This window comes from Tachyglossus aculeatus, chromosome 17 (genome assembly GCF_015852505.1).
Source record: "Tachyglossus aculeatus isolate mTacAcu1 chromosome 17, mTacAcu1.pri, whole genome shotgun sequence".
Taxonomy (NCBI): Eukaryota; Metazoa; Chordata; class Mammalia; order Monotremata; family Tachyglossidae; genus Tachyglossus; species Tachyglossus aculeatus.
Window position 1 is genome coordinate 7,497,944 of NC_052082.1, and position 19,249 is coordinate 7,517,192.

The following is a 19,249-nucleotide window of genomic DNA, read 5'->3' on the forward strand; positions in this document are numbered from 1 at the left end:
AGCACCGATTGATTGATTTGAATGTCGTGGCTCTGAGAGGGACCTGAGGGGTGAATTTGGGGTGGGGCTACAGAGGGAGGGCCCTACAGGGGAAGCAGCATGGTTCAGTGGAAAGAGCACAGGCTTTGGAGTCAGAGTTTATGGGTTCGAATCCTGGCTCCGCCAATTGTCAGCTGTGTGACTTTGGGCAAGTCACTTAACTTCTCTGTGCCTCAGTTACCTCATTTGTAAAATGAGGAATAAGATTGTGAGCACCCCGTGGGACAACCTGATCACCTTGTAACCTCCCCAGCGCGTAGAACAGTGCTTTGCACATAGTAAGCGCTTAATAAATTCCATCATTATTATTATTATCATTATTACAGGGGTTGGGCTAAGAGAGAAATGATTGACTGAGGGCCAATAATAATAGTAATAATGGTATTTGGTAAGTGCTTACTAAGTGCCAAGCGCTGTTCTAAGCGCTGGGGGAGATGTAAGGTTATCAGGTTGTCCCAGGTGGGGCTCACAGTCTTAATCCCCATTTTACAGATGAGGTAATTGAGGCACAGAAAAGTTAAGTGACTTGTCCAGAGTTACACAGCTGACACGTGGCGGAGACAAGATTAGAACCCACAACCTCTGATTCCTAAAGCCGTGCTTTTTCCATTAAACCATGTTGCTTCTCACGGATACACCCACAAGGGCCCAGATAGGTGGATACCCCAAAACATGCACCCCCAACTCTCTCTCTCTCTCTCTCTCTCTCTCTTTCTCTCTCTCTCTCTCTCTTTCTCTCTCTCTTTTTCTCTCTCTCTCTTTTTCGCTCTCTCCTCAGGCAATGGCATGTAGATACATGATGTTGGGGCGGTGCGGAGTGAAGCTGGGACTAGACGCCACCCGTTCTAAAGAAGTTATTCCCCACTGAGGATGTTGTGGAAGAGTCCCACCCCTACCTAGGAGCCCTGAACTGCCTCCTTCTTCCCTCTGACTCACTTAATAATAATAATAATAATTATGGCATTTGTTAAGCACTTACTATGTGCCAATAATAATAATAATAATGGTGGTATTTATTAAGCGTTTACTATGTGCAAAGCACTGTTCTAAGCACTGGGGAGGCTCCAAGGTGATCAGGTTGTCCCACAGGGGGCTCACAGTCTTAATCCCCATTTTCCAGATGAGGAACTGAGGCCTAGAGAAGTGAAGTGACTTGCCCAAAGTCAAACAGCTGACAAGTGGCGGAGTGGGATTCGAACCCATGACCTCTGACTCCAAAGCCCGGGCTCTTTCCACTGAGCCACGCTGCCAAGCACTGTACTAAGTGCTGGGCTGGATATAAGCAAGCAGGGTTAGACACAGTCCCTTTCCCACAGGGGGCTCACAGTCTCAATCCCCATTTTACAGATCAGGGAACTGAGAGGAGGAGGAGGAGGAGGAGGAGGAGGAGAAGAAGAAGAAGAAGAAGAAGAAGAAGAAGAAGAAGAAGAAGAAGAAGAAGAAGAAGAAGAAGAAGAAGAAGAAGAAGAAGAAGAAGAAGAAGAAGAAGAAGAAGAAGAAAAGAAGAAGAAGAAGAAGAAGAGAAGAAGAAGAAGAGAAGAAGAAGAAGAAAAGAAGAAGAAGAAGAAGAAGAAGAAGAAGAAGAAGAAGAAGAAGAAGAAGAAGAAGAAGAAGAAGAAGAAGAATGGCATTTTATTAAGCGCTTACTACATGCAAAGCACTGTTCTAAGTGCTGAGGAGGTTACAAGGTGATCAGGTTGTCCCACAGGGGGCTCACAGTCTTAACCCCCATTTTACAGATGAGGTAACTGAGGCCCAGAGAAGTGAAGTGACTTGCCCAAAGTCACACAGCTGACAACTGGTGGAGCCAGGGTTTGAACCCATGACCTCTGACTCCAAAGCCCGAGCTCTTTCCACTGAGCCATGCTGCTCAGTGAAGTGAAGTGACTTGCCAAAGGTCAGGCAGCAAGTGGCAGAGCAGGATTAGAACTCATTCATTCATTCATTCAATCGTATTTATTGAGTGCTTACTGTGTGCAGAGCACTGTGCTAAGTGCTTGGGAAGTACAAGTTAGCTTGGTTTAAGGGCTTAGCCTGGTCCTCGCAGTGCTCGTGATGCTGTTTAGGATGCTGGCTAATAATAATTGTGGTATTTGTTAAGCACTTACTATGTGCCAGGCATTGTTTTATGGCATTTATTAAGTGCTTACTATGTGCAAAGCATTGTTCTAAGCGCTGCATTAGGTACATGATTGGATAAAGTCCCTGCCCCAAATAGGACTCATATTCTTGATCCTCATTTTACAGATGAAGGAACTGAGACACAGAGAAGTGAAGCGACTTGCCCAAAGTGGTGGAGCCAGGATTGGAACCCAGGTCCTTCTGATTCCCAGGCCCATGTTCTATCCACATTCCTCAAAAATCTCCAATTGCTACCAATCAATCTGCACATAAGGCAGAAACTCCTCACCCTGGGCTGCAAGGCTGTCCATCACCTCGCCCCCCTCCTACCTCACCTCCCTTCTCTCCTTCTCCAGCCCACCCCACACCCTCCGCTCCTCTGCCGCTAATCTCCTCACCGTACCTCGTTCTCGCCCGTCCCGCCATCGACCCCCGGCCCACGTCCTCCCCCAGGCCTGGAATGCCCTCCCTCTGCCCCTCCGCCAAGCTAGCCCTCTTCCTCCCATCAAGGCCCTACTGGGAGCTCACCTTCTCCGGGAGGCCTTCCCAGATTGAGCCCCTTCCTTCCTCTCCCCCTCGTCCCCCTCTCCATCCCCCCCATCTTACCTCCTTCCCTTCCCCACAGCACCTGTATATATGTATATATGTTTGTACATATTTATTACTCTATTTATTTATTTATTTGTTTATTTGTTTGTTTTACTTGTACATATCTATTCTATTTATTTTATTTTGTTAGTATGTTTGGTTTTGTTCTCTGTCTCCCCCTTTTAGACTGTGAGCCCACTGTTGGGTAGGGACTGTATCTATACATTGCCAACTTGTACTTCCCAAGTGCTTAGTACAGTGCTCTGCACACAGTATGTGCTCAATAAATACGATTGATTGATTGATTGATTGATCCACTAGGCCACGATGCTTCCCTATCACGAAAGAAGATGTAAAAAAGTTGTCTGCTCGAGTCCTTCTGAATTCCTGGGTCCCTGACCCTCCCACCCTGGCTCCAGAGTTGTTGCATTCCCCTCCCAGGTCCCTGTAGATGTGGGGGCCACTTCTGTCTCCTTTCCAGTTTTCGGTCACTGGCGATCCTTAGTTTTATCTGAGGCCGTGACTTTCAGGGCTGTGTAACCCCATTAGCACCTTGAATAATAATTGTGATATTTCTTAAAGTGCTTACTATATGCCAAGCAATGTCCTAAACCCTGGAGAAGATACAAGATAATCAGGGCCTACATGGGGGTCCCCGTCTGAGTAGGAGGGAGAACAGGGATTGAAACCCCGTTTTGCAGATGAGGGAATTGAGGCCCAGAGAAGTGAAGTGACTTGTCCAAGGCCACACAGAAGGTAAGGGGTGGAGCCAGAACTCGAACCCAGGTCCTTTGAGTCCCAGGCCAATGATGTTTCCAGCAGGCCACACCGCTTCTCTTAGAGTAAGGTACCAAGCCCTGGTAAGAAGAGAAAGGGCAGGTAAGGGTTCCCCAGGGGCAATGTGGCACCTCCCTCCACCAAGAGCAAGTAATACCATGGAATGAGGCTTTCCCTTTCCTGTGTTCATTTTATTAATTTTATTGCTGAATTTCAAGTGTCTTTTGGAGCTAAGAGTCCATTAATGCACTCGGCAATTGCAACACTAAATGTTTAATGTGAAATTTCAGAATGAGCAGCTTTCATAGACTGTAACTAAGTGTTACACAGTACTAAATATGGGTGAACAAGAAAGGGCAGCCCTCCCTTCACCTCCTTTGTCCTCTCCTGCCATGTACTGCCTCACCCCAAGAACTCCTTCATCAGCGACGAATGAGTCTTCCCTTGGCTTAGCGCTTCTGTTCATTGCTTCGAATGGTGCCTCTCAGATTTTCTTCACTAATTCTGATTTCCCACTTGCCCCTTTCTCTCACCTTCACTAGAAAAACCCGGTAGCCTTTCCCCCCACCCCCCTCCCACACAGGCCCTCCGTTCTTCCAGAAAACTCTGAGCACTTGAACACAGAGCTGTATTTTCTACCACGTCAAGCGACGTTCTCGTTCCTCTCGTCCTTCCCCCTCCCTTCCCTCAATGCCGGTTCGTCCGACAGAAAGGGGGCAATGAGTGGGATCACAGGCCTGAGGGACGAGTGGGAGAATTGACTGGGTTCGCGGCTCTGAGCTGGGACTTCCCTGACCAGGGCTTCCTGAAGCACAGGGTGGGAGGCAGAAGCAGGGAGCGGGTGAGGGGGATAGAGTGGACGTCGCCGCCGGTCCCCCGCCTCAGATCCCCGTTTTGGAGGCGATCCAGTCACGATAGAACGTCACGCGGGTGTAGACGCCAGGCTTGTTGGGCTGAGCGCACTCGTCGCCCCAACTCACGATCCCCATTAGGTACCAGATGTCTCTGGCATTCGACTTGACCAGTGGCCCCCCAGAGTCACCCTGCGGAGAGGAAAGAAAGATGCGTTCGTTATTAGCATTCATCAGTAGCATGGGAAGCAGCGTTGCCTGGTGGATGGAACAGGCCTGGGCTTCAGAAGGTCAAGAGTTCTAGTGCCGGCCCCTCCACTTGTCCTCTGTGTGACCTTGGACAAGTCACTTCACTTCTCTATGCCTCAGTTACCTCATCGGTAAAATGGGGATTAAGGGTGTGAGCCCCATGAGGGACTGAGTCCAAACTAATTACTTTATATCTACGCCAGTGCTTCGTACGGTGCCTGGAACAGAGTAAGTTCTTGACAAACACCATAAAAAAGGGAGTTGGATGTGTAGGATAATATGTTTAAGATCTGAAGGGCGGAGCCAGATTAATTACCCCGAGGGCCTGTGGCTATTAATAATAATAATAATAATGTTGGTATTTGTTAAGCTCTTACTATATGCCAAGCACTGTTCTAAGCGCTGGGGTAGATACAGGGTAATCAGGTTGTCCCACATGGGGCTCACAGTTTTAATCCCCATTTTACAGATGAGGTAACTGAGGCACAGTGAAGTGAAGTGATTTACCCAAAGTCACACAGCAGATAAGGGGCAGAGCCGGGATTAGAACCCCTGACCTCTGAATCCCAAGCCCAGGCTCTTGCCACCGAGCCACGCTGCTTCTCAATAGATTCTGTGTCATCCACCACCACTCCCCATTTAAATCTTTTTTTCCAAATTGAAATGTTAACTACTGTACTGAACATTAATTAGGCTGTACTGAATTTGCCTTCAATGAGCAGGAAGCTGATCTGTGATTACAATTCTGTCTTAAAATATGTAACGTACATAATTTTTGTGAATTTATTGATAGCTCTACTTTAGAAACTGGGGGGAGGCGCCCCTTAACCAAATACCTTGGGCTGTATTTATTGAGCGCTTACTGTGTGCAGAGCACTGTACTAAGCGCTTGAAATACGATTGATGATGATGCCCTGGGCTGTAGCCCTTTAAGCGCCTGCATTAATCTAGACAGGATGCAGAGGTGTCACCAGCTCTGATGTAAGTGCTTTTTAATCAATCATATCGATTCAGTGCTTACTATGTACGGAGCACTGTGCTAAGCGCTTGAAGACGCTAGATCCCTCTGTCACCACTGAGCTGTCTGTCACTTCAGCGCTCAATAAATATGAGTGACCGATTGATTCCTCTCATTTGAGAGGAGAAGCAGCGTGGTTCAGTGGAAAGAGCCCGGGCTTTGGAGTCAGAGGTCATGGGTTCAAATCCCGGCTCTGCCAACGGTCAGCTGTGTGACTTTGGGCAAGTCACTTACCTTCTCTGTGCCTCAGTTATCTGTAAAATGGGGACAAAAACTGTGAGCTCCTTGTGGGACAACCTGATCACCTTGTATCCTCCGCAGTGCGTAGAACAGTGCTTTGCACATAGTAAGTGCTTAACAAATGCCATTATTATTACAGAGAAGCAGCGCGGCCCAGTGGAAAGAGCACAGGCTTTGGATTCAGAGGTCATGGGTTTAAATCCCAGCTTCGCCAATTGTCAGCTGTGTGACTTTGGGCCAGTCATTTCACTTCTCTGTGCCTCAGTTACCACATCTGTAAAATGGGGATGAAGACTGTGAGCCCCCCGTGGGACAACCTGATCACCTTGTAACTTCCCCAGCGCTTAGAACAGCACTTTGCACATAGTAAGCGCTTAACAAATACCATGATTATTATTATTATTTGCTCTCTGCTTTTCCTTCTGCTCTGATATGTCAACTGGAAGCAAACACTCCCGTACGCCTTCCCCGAATAAGCCCTTTATTTCCCGGCTCCCTCTCCCTCCTGTGTCATCAACGAACTTGGATCTCTGACCTTTGGGCATCTGATATTCACCCACCCCCAACCCCACAGCACTTACCTACATATCTACAACTTATATATTATAAATTGTTCATTTATATTAACGCCCACCTCTCCCTCTAGACTGTAAGCTCATTATGGGCAGGGAACATGTCTACCAACTCTGTTGCGCTCTTCCAAACACTTAGTACAGTGCTCGGCACTCAGTAAGCACTCAATAAATACTGATGAGGAGGAGGAGGAGGAGGAGGAGGATAACAGGCTCTTATTTTCTAAGAGCTCCTCAAGGTGGCAGCAGAGACAGGGTAATAATAATAATAAAATAATAATAATCATAATAATCATAATAATGGCATTTGTTAAGCGCTTACTATGTACAAAGCACTGTTCTAAGCGCTGGGGGGATACAAGGTGATCACGTTGTTCCATGTGGGGCTCACAGTCTACATCCCCATTTTACAGATGAGGGAACTGAGGCACAGAGAAGTGAAGTGACTTGCCCAAGGTCACACAGCAGACATGTAGCCGAGCTGGGATTCGAACCCATGATCTCTGACTCCAAAGCCCGTGTGCTTTCCACTGAGCCACGCTGCTAGAAGTAGGGGGTTGGAGGGGCGAGTTAAAAAAGCCTGGCAGGCCAGCTGTCAATCAAATAGGCATGCCGCTGACAATCTGTCAGTCAGACAGGTGGATTGATGAAGAAGGGGGCCAGAGGTGACTGCATCCTCAACAACCTCCTTTGCCTTTAGGGGCTAGACCTGGGAATGTTCCTAGGGTAGTCGTCTTTTTGTGTGTTTTTTTGGCAAGGATGTGTCCAGTGGAATATCTGATTTTCCCCAAATCTGCACACAGCCGAATGACCCCTCATCATTCAAACTCATATTTCCAGAAGGCAGGATACCTGTTTCCTGCTCCTGTTGAATCTCCCAAGTTCATAATGCAGTGAAGAGGTAATCATATAATAGTACAGATGATCATTCATTCATTCATTCAATCGTATTTATTGAGCAATTACTGTGTGCAGAGCACTGTACTAAGCACTTGGGAAGTACAAGTCTGCAACATATAGAGACAGTCCCTACCCAACAATGGGCTCACAGTCTAGAAGGGGGAGATGGACAACAAAACAAAACAAGTCGACAGGTGTCAAGATGTCAGAACAAATAGAATTAAAGCTAAATGCACATCATTAACAAAATAAATAGAATAGTAAATATGTACAAGTAAAATCGAGTAATAGATCTGTAAAAACATATATATAGGTGCTGTGGGGAGGGGAAGGGGGTAGGGTTGGGGGGATGGGGAGGAGGAGAGGGAAAAGGGGGCTCAGTCTGGGAAGGCCTCCTGGAGGAGGTGAGCTCTCAGTAGGGCTTTGAAGGGAGGAAGAGAGCTAGTTTGGTGGATATGCAGAGGGAGGGCATTCCAGGCCGGGGGGAAGACGAGGGCCGGGGGTCGATGGCGGGACAGGCAAGAACGAGGTACAGCGAGGAGGTTAGTGGCAGAGGAGTGGAGGGTGTGGGCTGGGCTGGAGAAGGAGAGAAGGGTGGTGAGGTAGGAGGGGGCGAGGGGATGGACAGCCTTGAAGCCGAGAGTGAGGAGTAAGGAGTAATCAGGTCCCATAATATAAGTAGGAGGGAGAACAGGTATTGAGTCCCCATTTTACAGATGAGGTTATTGAGGCACAGAGAAGTTAAGTGACTTTCCCAGGTCACACAGCAGACAAGTGGCGGAGCCGGGATTAGAACCCAGGTCCAGCTGACTCCCTAGGCCCTCTCCAACTAGGCCACTAGGCCATGTGGCTTCTCCCTGGGCCTTGCAGAAAGCCACTTGGCTCCCAAGCCAGGGGTTCGGGTTGACGTTAACCTACCTGACAGGCATCTCTTTTTCCTTCCAAGTAGCCGGCACACAGCATTCCAGGGCTGATGGCGTTGTTGTAAATCTGGGGCTCATTGCAGATCTCTGAGTCTATGTATCTCACCTGGACCTCCCTCAGGGTATTTTGACTCATTCCTAAAGGGGAGAAATGGCGTTCGCATCTTCCAGCGCACCAGAGACACTGCTCACTCTCACACATGTGCACACGCTCGCACGCGCACACACATACACACAAACACACACCCCTGAGTCGATCAGAGTGTAGAGTAGCCAAGTGCCATCTCGGTGGCAAATTGTGTATTGCGAAATGGGGCGGGCAAAGAGCTAGTATCCTTCCGAACAGCTCAAAATGGGCAGCGTGGGTGCCCAGGGATGAGCCTTTGGCCAGTATATCCACCCATCTTTATCCAGGATGTCAGATTGCCCTCAAGACTGTAAGCTCCCTGAGGGCAGGGATCACATCTACCTGTTCTACCCCCTTGTCCGCTGGTCCTCTGCGTGACCATGGGCAAGCCGCTTCACTTCTCTGTGCCTCAGTTACCTCATCCGTAAAATGGGGATGAAGACTGTGAGCCCCACGTGGGACAACCTGATCGCCTTGGATATACCCTAGCACTTAGAACAATGCTTGGCACATAGTAAGCGCTTAACCATCATTATTATTATTATTATTACTCTAATGCACTCTCCCAGAGCGCATAGTACGGTGCTCTGCAACACAGTAAAAACTCCATAAAGTCCACTGATTGATTGACCTCTGCCCTAGGGAAGAGTGGAAGTGACAGTGGTTTCCACTTGATTCTAGAAAGGGACTGCAGCAAGGTGAATAGTCCTCACACACAACTTCCTTTCTTAGGTTTCTAAAATGGTGCTCACTGCACTTCTGAGGTTGTGGGTTAAAGCTCTGGTATTGACTCACTGCATTTCCTTGGGCTAGCCATAAACACTCATGTCTCCTCCCCTTCTCCACCTGTAAAATGGGTAGAACAATATTAGCTCTACCTACCAGGCTACTGGAGGAATATTCGGCAGTGCCCTTGAATATAGAAAGAACCACGCCACAGGTTTCCGGGATGCCACTGTCCCCTCCGAAGTGGGGAGAAAGCTGAATTTGCAATCCTCGAGACGTTTGACTTATTCTCTGAGAGTGGGAATTAAGGCTGGCCCTCTCGGGGGTGTCTGGCTGTGGGTTTCCCAACCCCAACCTTTCGGGGAATACCAAGATCCGGGAACATTCCCCTGCCCTTTGGCTTTGGGCTTAAGGCCTCACCATCGTTTTCCTCCGCTCCAAATCCCGTAACGTACATCGTATCACCATTTTTTAATCTATAGGAGGCATCCGGAAGACAAACCCTGTGTACAGCATTCGAGTAGGGAACGGGTGAGGAAAGTTCGGCCAAAGAAATGTCGAAGTTATGATCTGGGTAGTGGTATTTTTCATGAATAATGATCTTCTTGAGACCACGTCTCTCTTTTCCCGGTTTTACCGTGACCCCAAAGGAAACAGTCCAACGGCTTGGATCTGCATAACTGAAAAATATAAAGGAGAGTCAGCCTTCATTGACTTAGTCGATGACATTAATGAAGAACTTAATATGTGCCAGGCACTGTACTGAGCAGCAGTAGTTACATCAATCAGTGATACTTATTGAACACTATACTGTATGCAGAGCACTGTGTGCCCAGGAAACTAATACCCAGGAGGGAATTAGACACGATCCCTGATGCTCAGAGGACTCAGAATCTGAAAGTAAAACGAGGGGAGAGGGAAGTCTGCTGTATTCAACTTTTCTATTTCTCTGTTGCCTCATCTATGAAGTGTGGACAAAATATCAATTGTCCCTCCCTCATCAACTGTGAGCCCTATGAGTGTCAGGGACTATTTCCCTTTTTATTCATCTTGTACCAGTTCGAGTGCTTAGCACGTTGTAACCGCAGAAAAATGTTTTTCTTATCATGGCGATAATGATGAGCTGCTCCTTTTATTCTAAAACGTTTTTTAACAGTCCACGAATATCTCACAAGCGGAGTATGGAGCCCTTTGAAGAGCACGTTTAAGAAGAGGCAGAAAAGGAGCTTCCAATCTAATGACAGATCAGTCAAGAGTCCTGTGTGGAATCACATGTGTTCAGAATAACCCTTACGCCCTCGATCTGGAGAGCTGAGGAAGAGGAAGCAGCGCGATTTAGGGGAAAGAGCTTGGCCCTAGGAATCAGAGGACCTGGGTTTTAACCCAGGTCCGCCACTTGACTGCCGTTTGACCTCGGGCAAGTCACTTGACCTTTCTGTGCTTGGGTCCCCTCATCTCTAAAAAGAGGATTAAGACCGTGAGTTCCACATGGAAAGATGGACTAGTTTCCAACTTGGTATCTTGTATCTACCCCAGTGCTTAGTGGAGTGACTGGCACCTAGTAAGTGCTTAACAGATGCCTTTAAAAAAGCCATTAAAAAAATAATGACAAAGCATAGTTACTTGGAATGACTCCTAACCCCCAACTCTGTAGCCGTTGAAACCTCAGGGGTTCCGGCCTGACTCTACCCGGCTGCCTCTCCCCTCTCCCCTCCATCCAAGGTCCCCCCTCAAGCCCTCCGCCGTTCACCCCCATCCCATACCTCCTGAAGCAGTGTGCCGCGCTGACGATCCAGGTGCTGTTGATCAGGGTGGCCCCACAGCGATGGATGCCGTTGTACTGCAGGCTGGCCTGCCAGGGCCATTCCCCGTCTTCCACCGGGTTCCCGCCCACTATGCGGAGGCCGTCTGCATTGGCTTTGCTCCGGCGGGTCCCGCAGCCTAGAAGAACAACACGTGTCCGTGAGTTTATCTTAGGAGAAGAAATCACCGTGTAAAGGAGAGAAAACTCAGCCTGGATAGGGCAAAATAAGGCCACGGAAGATGCAACCGCCACGTTTGGGGGATAGAGTGGCTTCAGGCTTGCAAAAAGTGGCACAAGCAGTGACTGAATCGATGCATAGCCATTATATCATCATCATCATCAATCGTATTTATTGAGCGCTTACTGTGTGCAGAGCACTGTACTAAGCGCTTGGGAAATACAAATTGGCATATACATATATATATACATATACATATACATATATATATATAAAACACAAAATGCAACTGTACAATTGTTTATGCAACTTTATATATATGTATATATGTCCATAAATAGTATATATGGACATTCTGTGTGTGTGTATACAGATGTATGTAGATATACATCATCATCATCATCAATCGTATTTATTGAGCGCTTACTGTGTGCAGAGCACTGTACTAAGCGCTTGGGAAATACAAATAGGCATATACATATATATATGTATATACATATACATATATATATATATAAAACACAAAATGCAACTGTACAATTGTTTATGCAACTTTATATATATGTATATATGTCCATAAATAGTATATATGGACATTCTGTGTGTGTGTATATAGATGTATGTAGATATACATCATCATCATCATCAATCGTATTTATTGAGCGCTTACTGTGTGCAGAGCACTGTACTAAGCGCTTGGGAAGTACAAGTTGGCAACATATAGAGACAGTCCCTACCCAACAGTGGGCTCACAGTCTAAAAGGGGGAGACAGAGAACAAAACCAAACATACCAACAAAATAAAATAAATAGAATAGATATGTACAGGTAAAATAAATAAATAAATAGAGTAACAAATATGTACAAACATATATACATATATATACATATATACATATATCTACATATATGTGTGTGTATAGTATATATGTAGTATATGTTATGTATTATATTTAGTATATGTGTAGTATATACTGTATATACATAGTATACATGTAGTATATGCTATATATAACATATATTTATGATGTACTATATATTAATAGCATAGCATAGCAAAGCATAGATAATACAGTATAGTGTACATATATAGTGTGTGTATATATATATGTAGATATATATAGATATCTATATATATATCTATGTGTATATATAGTGTGCATATGTGTATATACAAAGTGTCTATGGACATTTTATACATTGTAGTCTCTTGGCCAGTACGGGCTGGAGAAGGGCAACCACAATATATATTGTACACAATATACAATTGTGTAATTGGGTATGCAACTGTGTGTGTTGTGTCCATAGATATGGACATTTTGTACATTGTTGCCCCTTGGCCAATAGTGAGATGACATGGTAAAAATCTATACCACCACATTTTGCGCCCAACTCCTTGTGAGAGAAATAAATAAGGAGTTGTGTGCAAAATGGGACAATATAGGTCTTTTATAGTTCACCACACCGCCTGACCACTAGACCCGAATGGGGCAGAGACTTGCCTTGGTCTTGGAGTGTTTCACTGTTTACATTTGGGTATTGCAATCCATCAATTTCAAAAAACGATCAATGGTTTGAACTTACAGCTGTTCACGTAATCATCAGACTGCTCCTTGTTGATTCCTGAAACGAGGGTCAATATAGATCAGTCAGAGCGTGGCACAACCAACTTCAAACTCCTTTGATTTGTCACGTTGGGTGTTCCAAAGTCAAACCAATTACACCACTCATCATCACTCTGTTTACACTGCCACAGCCAGAAAACGTGATGCTGCCAATCAATTAATTAATTAATTAATTCTATCATATTTATTGAGCATTTACTATGTGCTAAGCACCGTACTAAGCACTTGGTCCATTTTTTCTGCCACAACAAGCCAACCAGATGCTACTAATGAGAAGTAGCGAGGCCTAGTGGAGAGTAATGCCGGCTTGGCCACTTGTCTGCTGCGTGACCTGGGGTAAGTCATTTTACCTCTCTGTGCCTCGGTTACCTCATCTGTAAAATGGGATGAAGACTGTGAACCCCACGTAGGACAGGGACTGTGTCCAACCTGATTAGCTTGTATCAACTCCAGTGCTTAGTACAGTGCCTGGCATATAGTCAGGGCTAAACAAGTGCCATAAAAAAATTGTCACATCATCCATCACTGGTCCGTTTATCTTGCCACAGCAAGCCAACCAGCTACTGCCAACCCAACTACCTCAACCGCCATTGATCTGTATGGCCTGCCACGGATAGCCAACCGGACAGGGGACATGGGGCTATAGCCATTGGAATCATCTTGCATCTTCCAAGATCACTTAGCAAGGTGTTTGGCACCTAATAGCCACTTAATAAGTACCCTCATCATTAACAGTATGCAGTGAAGGAGTCATTAATATTACTACCATTACAACAACTTCTACTACTATTACAAATGAGAGCAATCACCCAACAAGAGCCCAACGAAAGCCCAAGTCTTACTCGTGAGGTTGATGGAATTGGGATCCACTTTGGGGGTCAATGTGTTGCCCTTCAGCTTCGTGCTTAGAACATAAGTGACTGTGTTCTTCACAGCTTGTGGACTGGTGGTAGAGGGAAATCGAAAATTCATCAGCATGTGGGCCATCACACCCGCCTCTTCTGGGCTGTAAATCGTAAAAAGAAAACAACCCGAAAAATGAGAAACAAGTCACGGGTCGACTTCATTGATTCTTTCCACTGACAAACTCAGTTGGTGACAGTTGTATTTCTGAAATCTATTTCCCCTGAGTCATGAAAACCCAGTGAGGAAAAGTCCCTGATCCAGGAGTCTGGTTTAGCTCAGGAGACCTTCATTTTTCAATTTTGCATTTGTAAAGGGACAATTCCTTCACACCACCTGATTTAATCGATGCTCCAGGACTCTGGAGTCATGGTTTCAATTCTTCCCAGCCTTAAGCCCCGCCATGGGTGAAGCAGTCCTTCCCGTGTCTGGGAGAGTAGGTCCGTGGAGTAGGTGCTCAGGAAGGCAGGGCTCTGTGCCTCCATGGAGGCCCCGGATGGCAGCTCTCCACAGGCTCCTTGTGCCCACTCCTTGTGCCAATCCTGGCCTCCAAAAGCCTACCTTTCATTCTGCTCTCCCTCAGGGCTTGTTGGCACTCTCTCCCAACCACTGGTCAGATGCTCTAGAGCAGGAACAGGGAGGATCCACCCCACAAGGCCCAGCAGGCCGGTCTGGGAGATCCCCAGGGGAACCGGCCCCCGGCTGAGGCAGGGGAGGGGGCCTTCAGGGAAGGCTGGGCTGCCCTTCTCTCCTCTGTCTAGCCCCAGGTGCAACCTGGATTCCCACTACCCTCGCCCCCTGCTCCACCCCCGCTCCCAACCCCATACTCAAGAGCCCTGTGGGACTTCCTGGGATGAACCTGAGGAGATTCCCCAACCCCGGAACCCTGTTTCAGAGGGAGCCTGGAGCTCCCCTCCACCTTCCCAACCCCACCCCGAGGACAGTTGGGTGGAGATGGGATGCACCTGTGCATCAGACAACTGGCATCACTCCAGATCCGCCCAAACCACCTAGGAGAAAGGGGGTTCTGTTTCATGGGGTGCAGCTGAGGATGGGGGAGAAGCCCTCACAGGAATGAGGCATTCATTTCCACCTTCATTCAGGAAGTCCAGGCTGTCATCCCAAACTCTCGGTGCCGTGACCTCTGCCCGCTCTGGGAACGGCCTGCAATTATCCAAGGCCTCGGGTGAGGGAGTAGGAATTCCCAAGGACAAAGAATGGAGTTCCTCACCCAGCTAACTGGGTCAACACTGTAGCAGGTGCCTCATCCTGTCAAGATGTGGGGTGAGGCAAGCGGGAGAAGGAGGTTCCCCCACTCCCCTACCTGTAGTAGTTTCCCAGCTCGGGGTTCACGCACCTGAATCGGATGATTTGAGACTTGACGTACTGGCGTCGTAGCATGGAGCTGAGGAAGGCCTTGCTCACCTGTTCAAAGACACGCGTGACATGTCAGTCACCACCATGAGCCAGGAGAGCGGCCAGAGGGAGGTGACCTACCCCACTGCTGTCCGAGGATATGATGGGGAGCCGCTACTGCCCACTCGGCCGGGTGCCCGGCGGATCTGGAGCTCTCTGACCTCTAACTTTAATCATCAATCATATTTATTGAGAGCTTACTGTGTGCAGAGCACTGTACTAAGCGCTTGGGAAGTACAAGTTGGCAACATATAGAGACAGTCCCTACCCAACAGTGGGCTCACAGTCTAAAAATGGGGAAGACGGGCATGAAAATATTTACAACTCAGACAGAATCTCCCAGGTTCCTCACTCTTGTTTTGGGGAGGACAGAGAAAGGTCTGATTTAAAGAGATAGGACGGGGAGCCTGTTTTTTACCGCTTAGCTGCCAGAGACCCAATCTACTCTTTTACTGCCCATGTAGTTAAGCATTCTGGGGCTGGCATGTCTACCTGATTGACAGATTGCATTTCAGTCTTTTCCTCTAGACTGTAAGCTCGTTATGGGTAGGGAACATGTCTGCTAATTTTGTTGTTCTGTATTCTCCCAAGCACTTAGTATGATGCTCTGCACAAAATAAGCACTCAATAAATACCAATCAATCAATCAATCAATCAATCAAGCGTATTTATTGAGCACTTACTGTGTGCAGAGCACTGTGCTAAGCACTTGGGAAGTCCAAGTTGGACCACTGATTGATTGATTGATTGATTCCTGCACCTTTTCCCATCTCTCGCCTCTCTCTCTCCCCAAACCACGTCAGAACTGGGACAGACATCCAAGAAGAATTACAGCCCAGAGCAGTCTGCATATACCCTCGAGCCAACGAGAGACCCTCCCGCCCCATGGATTCATTCATTCAACCGTATTTATTGGGTGCCTACTGTCTGCAAAGCACTGTACTAAGTGCTGGGGAGAAAAGAACCTGACACAGAGTGCTTTATATTCCTTCCAGGCTGAATCGTGAGGAAAAAAAAATGGAATGGCACCAAATGTCCTCACTGTAGGCTGGTTAACTGGGGAGAGTTCATTGGGGCTGTTAAAAAAAAATCAACAAAATCTTCCGGGACTTTCTTTAGCATCATCACCTGCTTCAGTGCCATCTCAAGGAAAGGGATCGGAGGGCGTCAGAGACCTGGGGATCTCCCAAAGGGCAAAGCACATCTCCTTAGGTCCAGGCTCGGGGAAAAATGACCAGGGTTGCCTTAAGTCCCATGAGGTCTTACCATTAGCTTTCACACCCATGTATTTCACAAAAGCCTTCCCATGACGTGGTTGTCAGGCATGGCGAAAAATGCTTTGAAATTGGATTCCAGCAGGATCTCTCAGCACATAAACATTTTTTGGTGAGTCTTTTCACCTTCACCTTGGCGCTCAGACTAATGATAATAATAACAATAATGATGATAATAATAATAACAATGATATTTTAAGTATTTACTATGTGCCAACCACTGAACTAAACACTAGTATAGATACAAAATAATTAGATTGCTTCAGACCCTGTCCCACACAGGGACTCACAGTGTCAGTAGCAGGGAGAACAGGTTTTTGGGTGGGTTTTTTTTTAAGGTTATTTGTTCAGCACTTACTTTGTTCCGTGCACTTTGTAAGCCCTGGCTACAGGATAATCAGATTGGACACAGTCCACATCCTACATGGGGCTCATAGTCTTCAGCCCTATTTTATGAGGTAACTGAGGCACAGAGAAGTGAAGTGACTTGCCCAAGATCACATAGTAGGTAAGTGGCAGAGCTGGAATTACTTGATCCCTTTAAACCTTGATAGTCACTCCACTCACAGCCCCACAGCACTTACGTACATAGCCGTAATTTATTTTAATGTCTTTCTACCCCTTTAGACTCTAAGTTCCTTTTGGGCTGTGAATGTGTCTACCAATTCTATTGTACTGTAGTGCTTAGCACAGTGCTCTGCACACAATAAGCACTAAATAAGTCCCATTGATTCGTTGGTGGGTCTTCCACCTCTGCCACTTGCTTGCTGTGTGACCTTGGACAAGTCATTGAACTTTTCTGAGCCTCAGTTCCCTCTTCTGTAAAATGGAGATTCGATACCTGTTCTCCCGCCTACTTACAGTGTGAGTCCCGTGTGGGACCTGATAATTTTGTATCTACTCCAGAGTACAGTACAGTGTTTGGCACGGAGTATGTACTTAACAAATATTATTATTGTCATTATTATTTTCAAGGACCTCAAGGAAATGTAACAAGTAAATGTGAGGAAAATCCTCACTCACCAGAGTTTCAATAGCCTGGCTCATTTTGGTGTAATTCTGCGAGGCTTCCTTGCCAAAGTTGTGATAGCTTTGGTTACTGGTGAATTTTAAGGTGCTGAGGTAATTGTATGGCTTCTTCTGATCTGCGGAGAGAGAGGAGAAACAACAGACTAGCCACTGCATGCTCTTCTGGGTGCTGTAATTTAACATAACTCACACAAGTAGTAGAGATCTCCTCACTTTCCCACTTTCTCCCGGCTCCCAAAAGTTTCTGGGGAAGAATCGGACAGGAGAAAACTTCTTGTCAGTAAAGCCAAGGAAAGACCAGACTCCAAAAGGTCTTCCCAGAGAAAATAAACAATAATAACTAAATTAAAATGACATGTATTAATAATAATGATGGCATTTTTTAAGTGCTTACTATATGCAAAGCACTGTTCTAAGCATTGGGGAGGTTACAGGGGGATCAGGTTGTCCCACGGGGTGCTCACAGTCTTAATCCCCATTTTCCAGATGAGATAACTGAGGCCCAGAGAAGTTAAGTGACTTGCCCAGAGTCACACAGCTGACAATTGGCTGAGCTGGGATTTGAACCCACGACCTCTGACTCCAAAGCCCGGGCTCTTTCCACTGAGCCATGCTGCTTCTTACTACATGCAAAGCACTGTTCTCAGCACGGGGGAGGATACAAGGTGATCAGGTTGTCCCATGTTGGGCTCACAGTCTTCATCCCCATATTACAGATGAGGTAACTGAGGCACAGAGAAGTTAAGTGACTTGCCCAAAGTCACCCAGCTGACAATTAGTGGAGTCAGGATTTGAACCCGTGACCTCTCACTCCAAAGCCCAGGCTCTTTCCACTGAGCCATGCTGCTACCCAGCCATCAGTCTGGGGAAGCTAGACTTTCATGAGATGGTCTCATGAGGGCCCATCCAACTCTCTAAGAAGTCCGTGCTCCTGTCTCTAGACAGCGCTTAGAACAGTGCTTCAGCGCTTAGAACAGTGCTTTGCACATAGTAAGCGCTTAATAAATGCCATTATTATTATTAGATGGGGTTGGTTCTGCCAAGCAGGAAGATTCAGGAAGTCGGTAGGAGGAATATTCAAGATGAAAGGAATTCCACTGCTGTCCTCAGTCTGGATCTGCCCCAGGAGTAAAGGCGATAGGCAGAATTCATTTAAAAAAAAATGGTATTTGTCAAGAGCTTAATATATGCCTGGTATTGGTCTAGGAGCTGGGGTAGATACAAAACAATCAGATTGGACACAATTCCTGTCCCACATGGGGCTCACAATCTTAACCCCCACTTTTACAGATGAGGTCACTTGGGCCCAGAAAGGTTAAGTGACTTGTCCAAGGTCACACAGCAGACAAGTGATGGAGCTGGGCTTAGAACCCAGATCCTTCTGACTCCAAGGCCCGAGCTCTGTCCACCAGGCCAGGCTATTTCTCTAATTTCCAGAATGATGATCATCTCCAAGAGCTCCATTTCTTGAACTGACGAGGAAACCTTTTTTCTGTTCAGACACTCAGAGGTTCATTCCTGTCTTCTCTTGCCAGGCAAGGTTGACTGGGCAGATTAATAATTTCCCCGACAATTCTAGGCTTTTCGCCAGATAGCCATGTCGGTGTGATCGTCCATCCAGAACAACAAAAATCAGGAGGTTCCCAGCTAAATGATGAAGGCTGAAAACAAGGTCAAGTGACAGAATTCGACCCTCTATGTTTAGCCGCGGGATTGGGTTTTGTGGCTCTAATCCCATCTTGTCCACAGATCTCCTGGGTGACCTTGGGCATATCACTTCACTTCTCTGTGCCTTAGTTACCTCATCTGTAAAATGGGGATTAAGACTATGAGCCCCAAGTGGGACATGGACTGTGTCCAATCTGATTCCCAGACTGAGCCCCCCATTCC

General features: G+C 46.7%; 1 protein-coding gene across 1 annotated transcript in view; it reads right to left on the minus strand.

Annotated features, from left to right (window-relative positions):
• Nucleotides 1–4,195: 4,195 nt before the first annotated feature.
• The window catches only part of LOC119938992 (transmembrane protease serine 11E-like), a 39,729-nt gene continuing 24,675 nt past the window's right edge, over nt 4,196–19,249 (minus strand). Inside the window, exons 4-11 of the mRNA XM_038758776.1 lie at nt 17,354–17,475; nt 14,998–15,065; nt 13,580–13,743; nt 12,697–12,735; nt 10,895–11,072; nt 9,552–9,811; nt 8,274–8,416; nt 4,196–4,568 (exon numbers count right to left, since the gene is read on the minus strand). Coding sequence (XP_038614704.1) covers nt 4,407–4,568; nt 8,274–8,416; nt 9,552–9,811; nt 10,895–11,072; nt 12,697–12,735; nt 13,580–13,743; nt 14,998–15,065; nt 17,354–17,475 — 1,136 coding nt within the window. The 3' untranslated portion in view covers nt 4,196–4,406. The remainder of the gene's footprint in view (nt 4,569–8,273; nt 8,417–9,551; nt 9,812–10,894; nt 11,073–12,696; nt 12,736–13,579; nt 13,744–14,997; nt 15,066–17,353; nt 17,476–19,249) is intronic.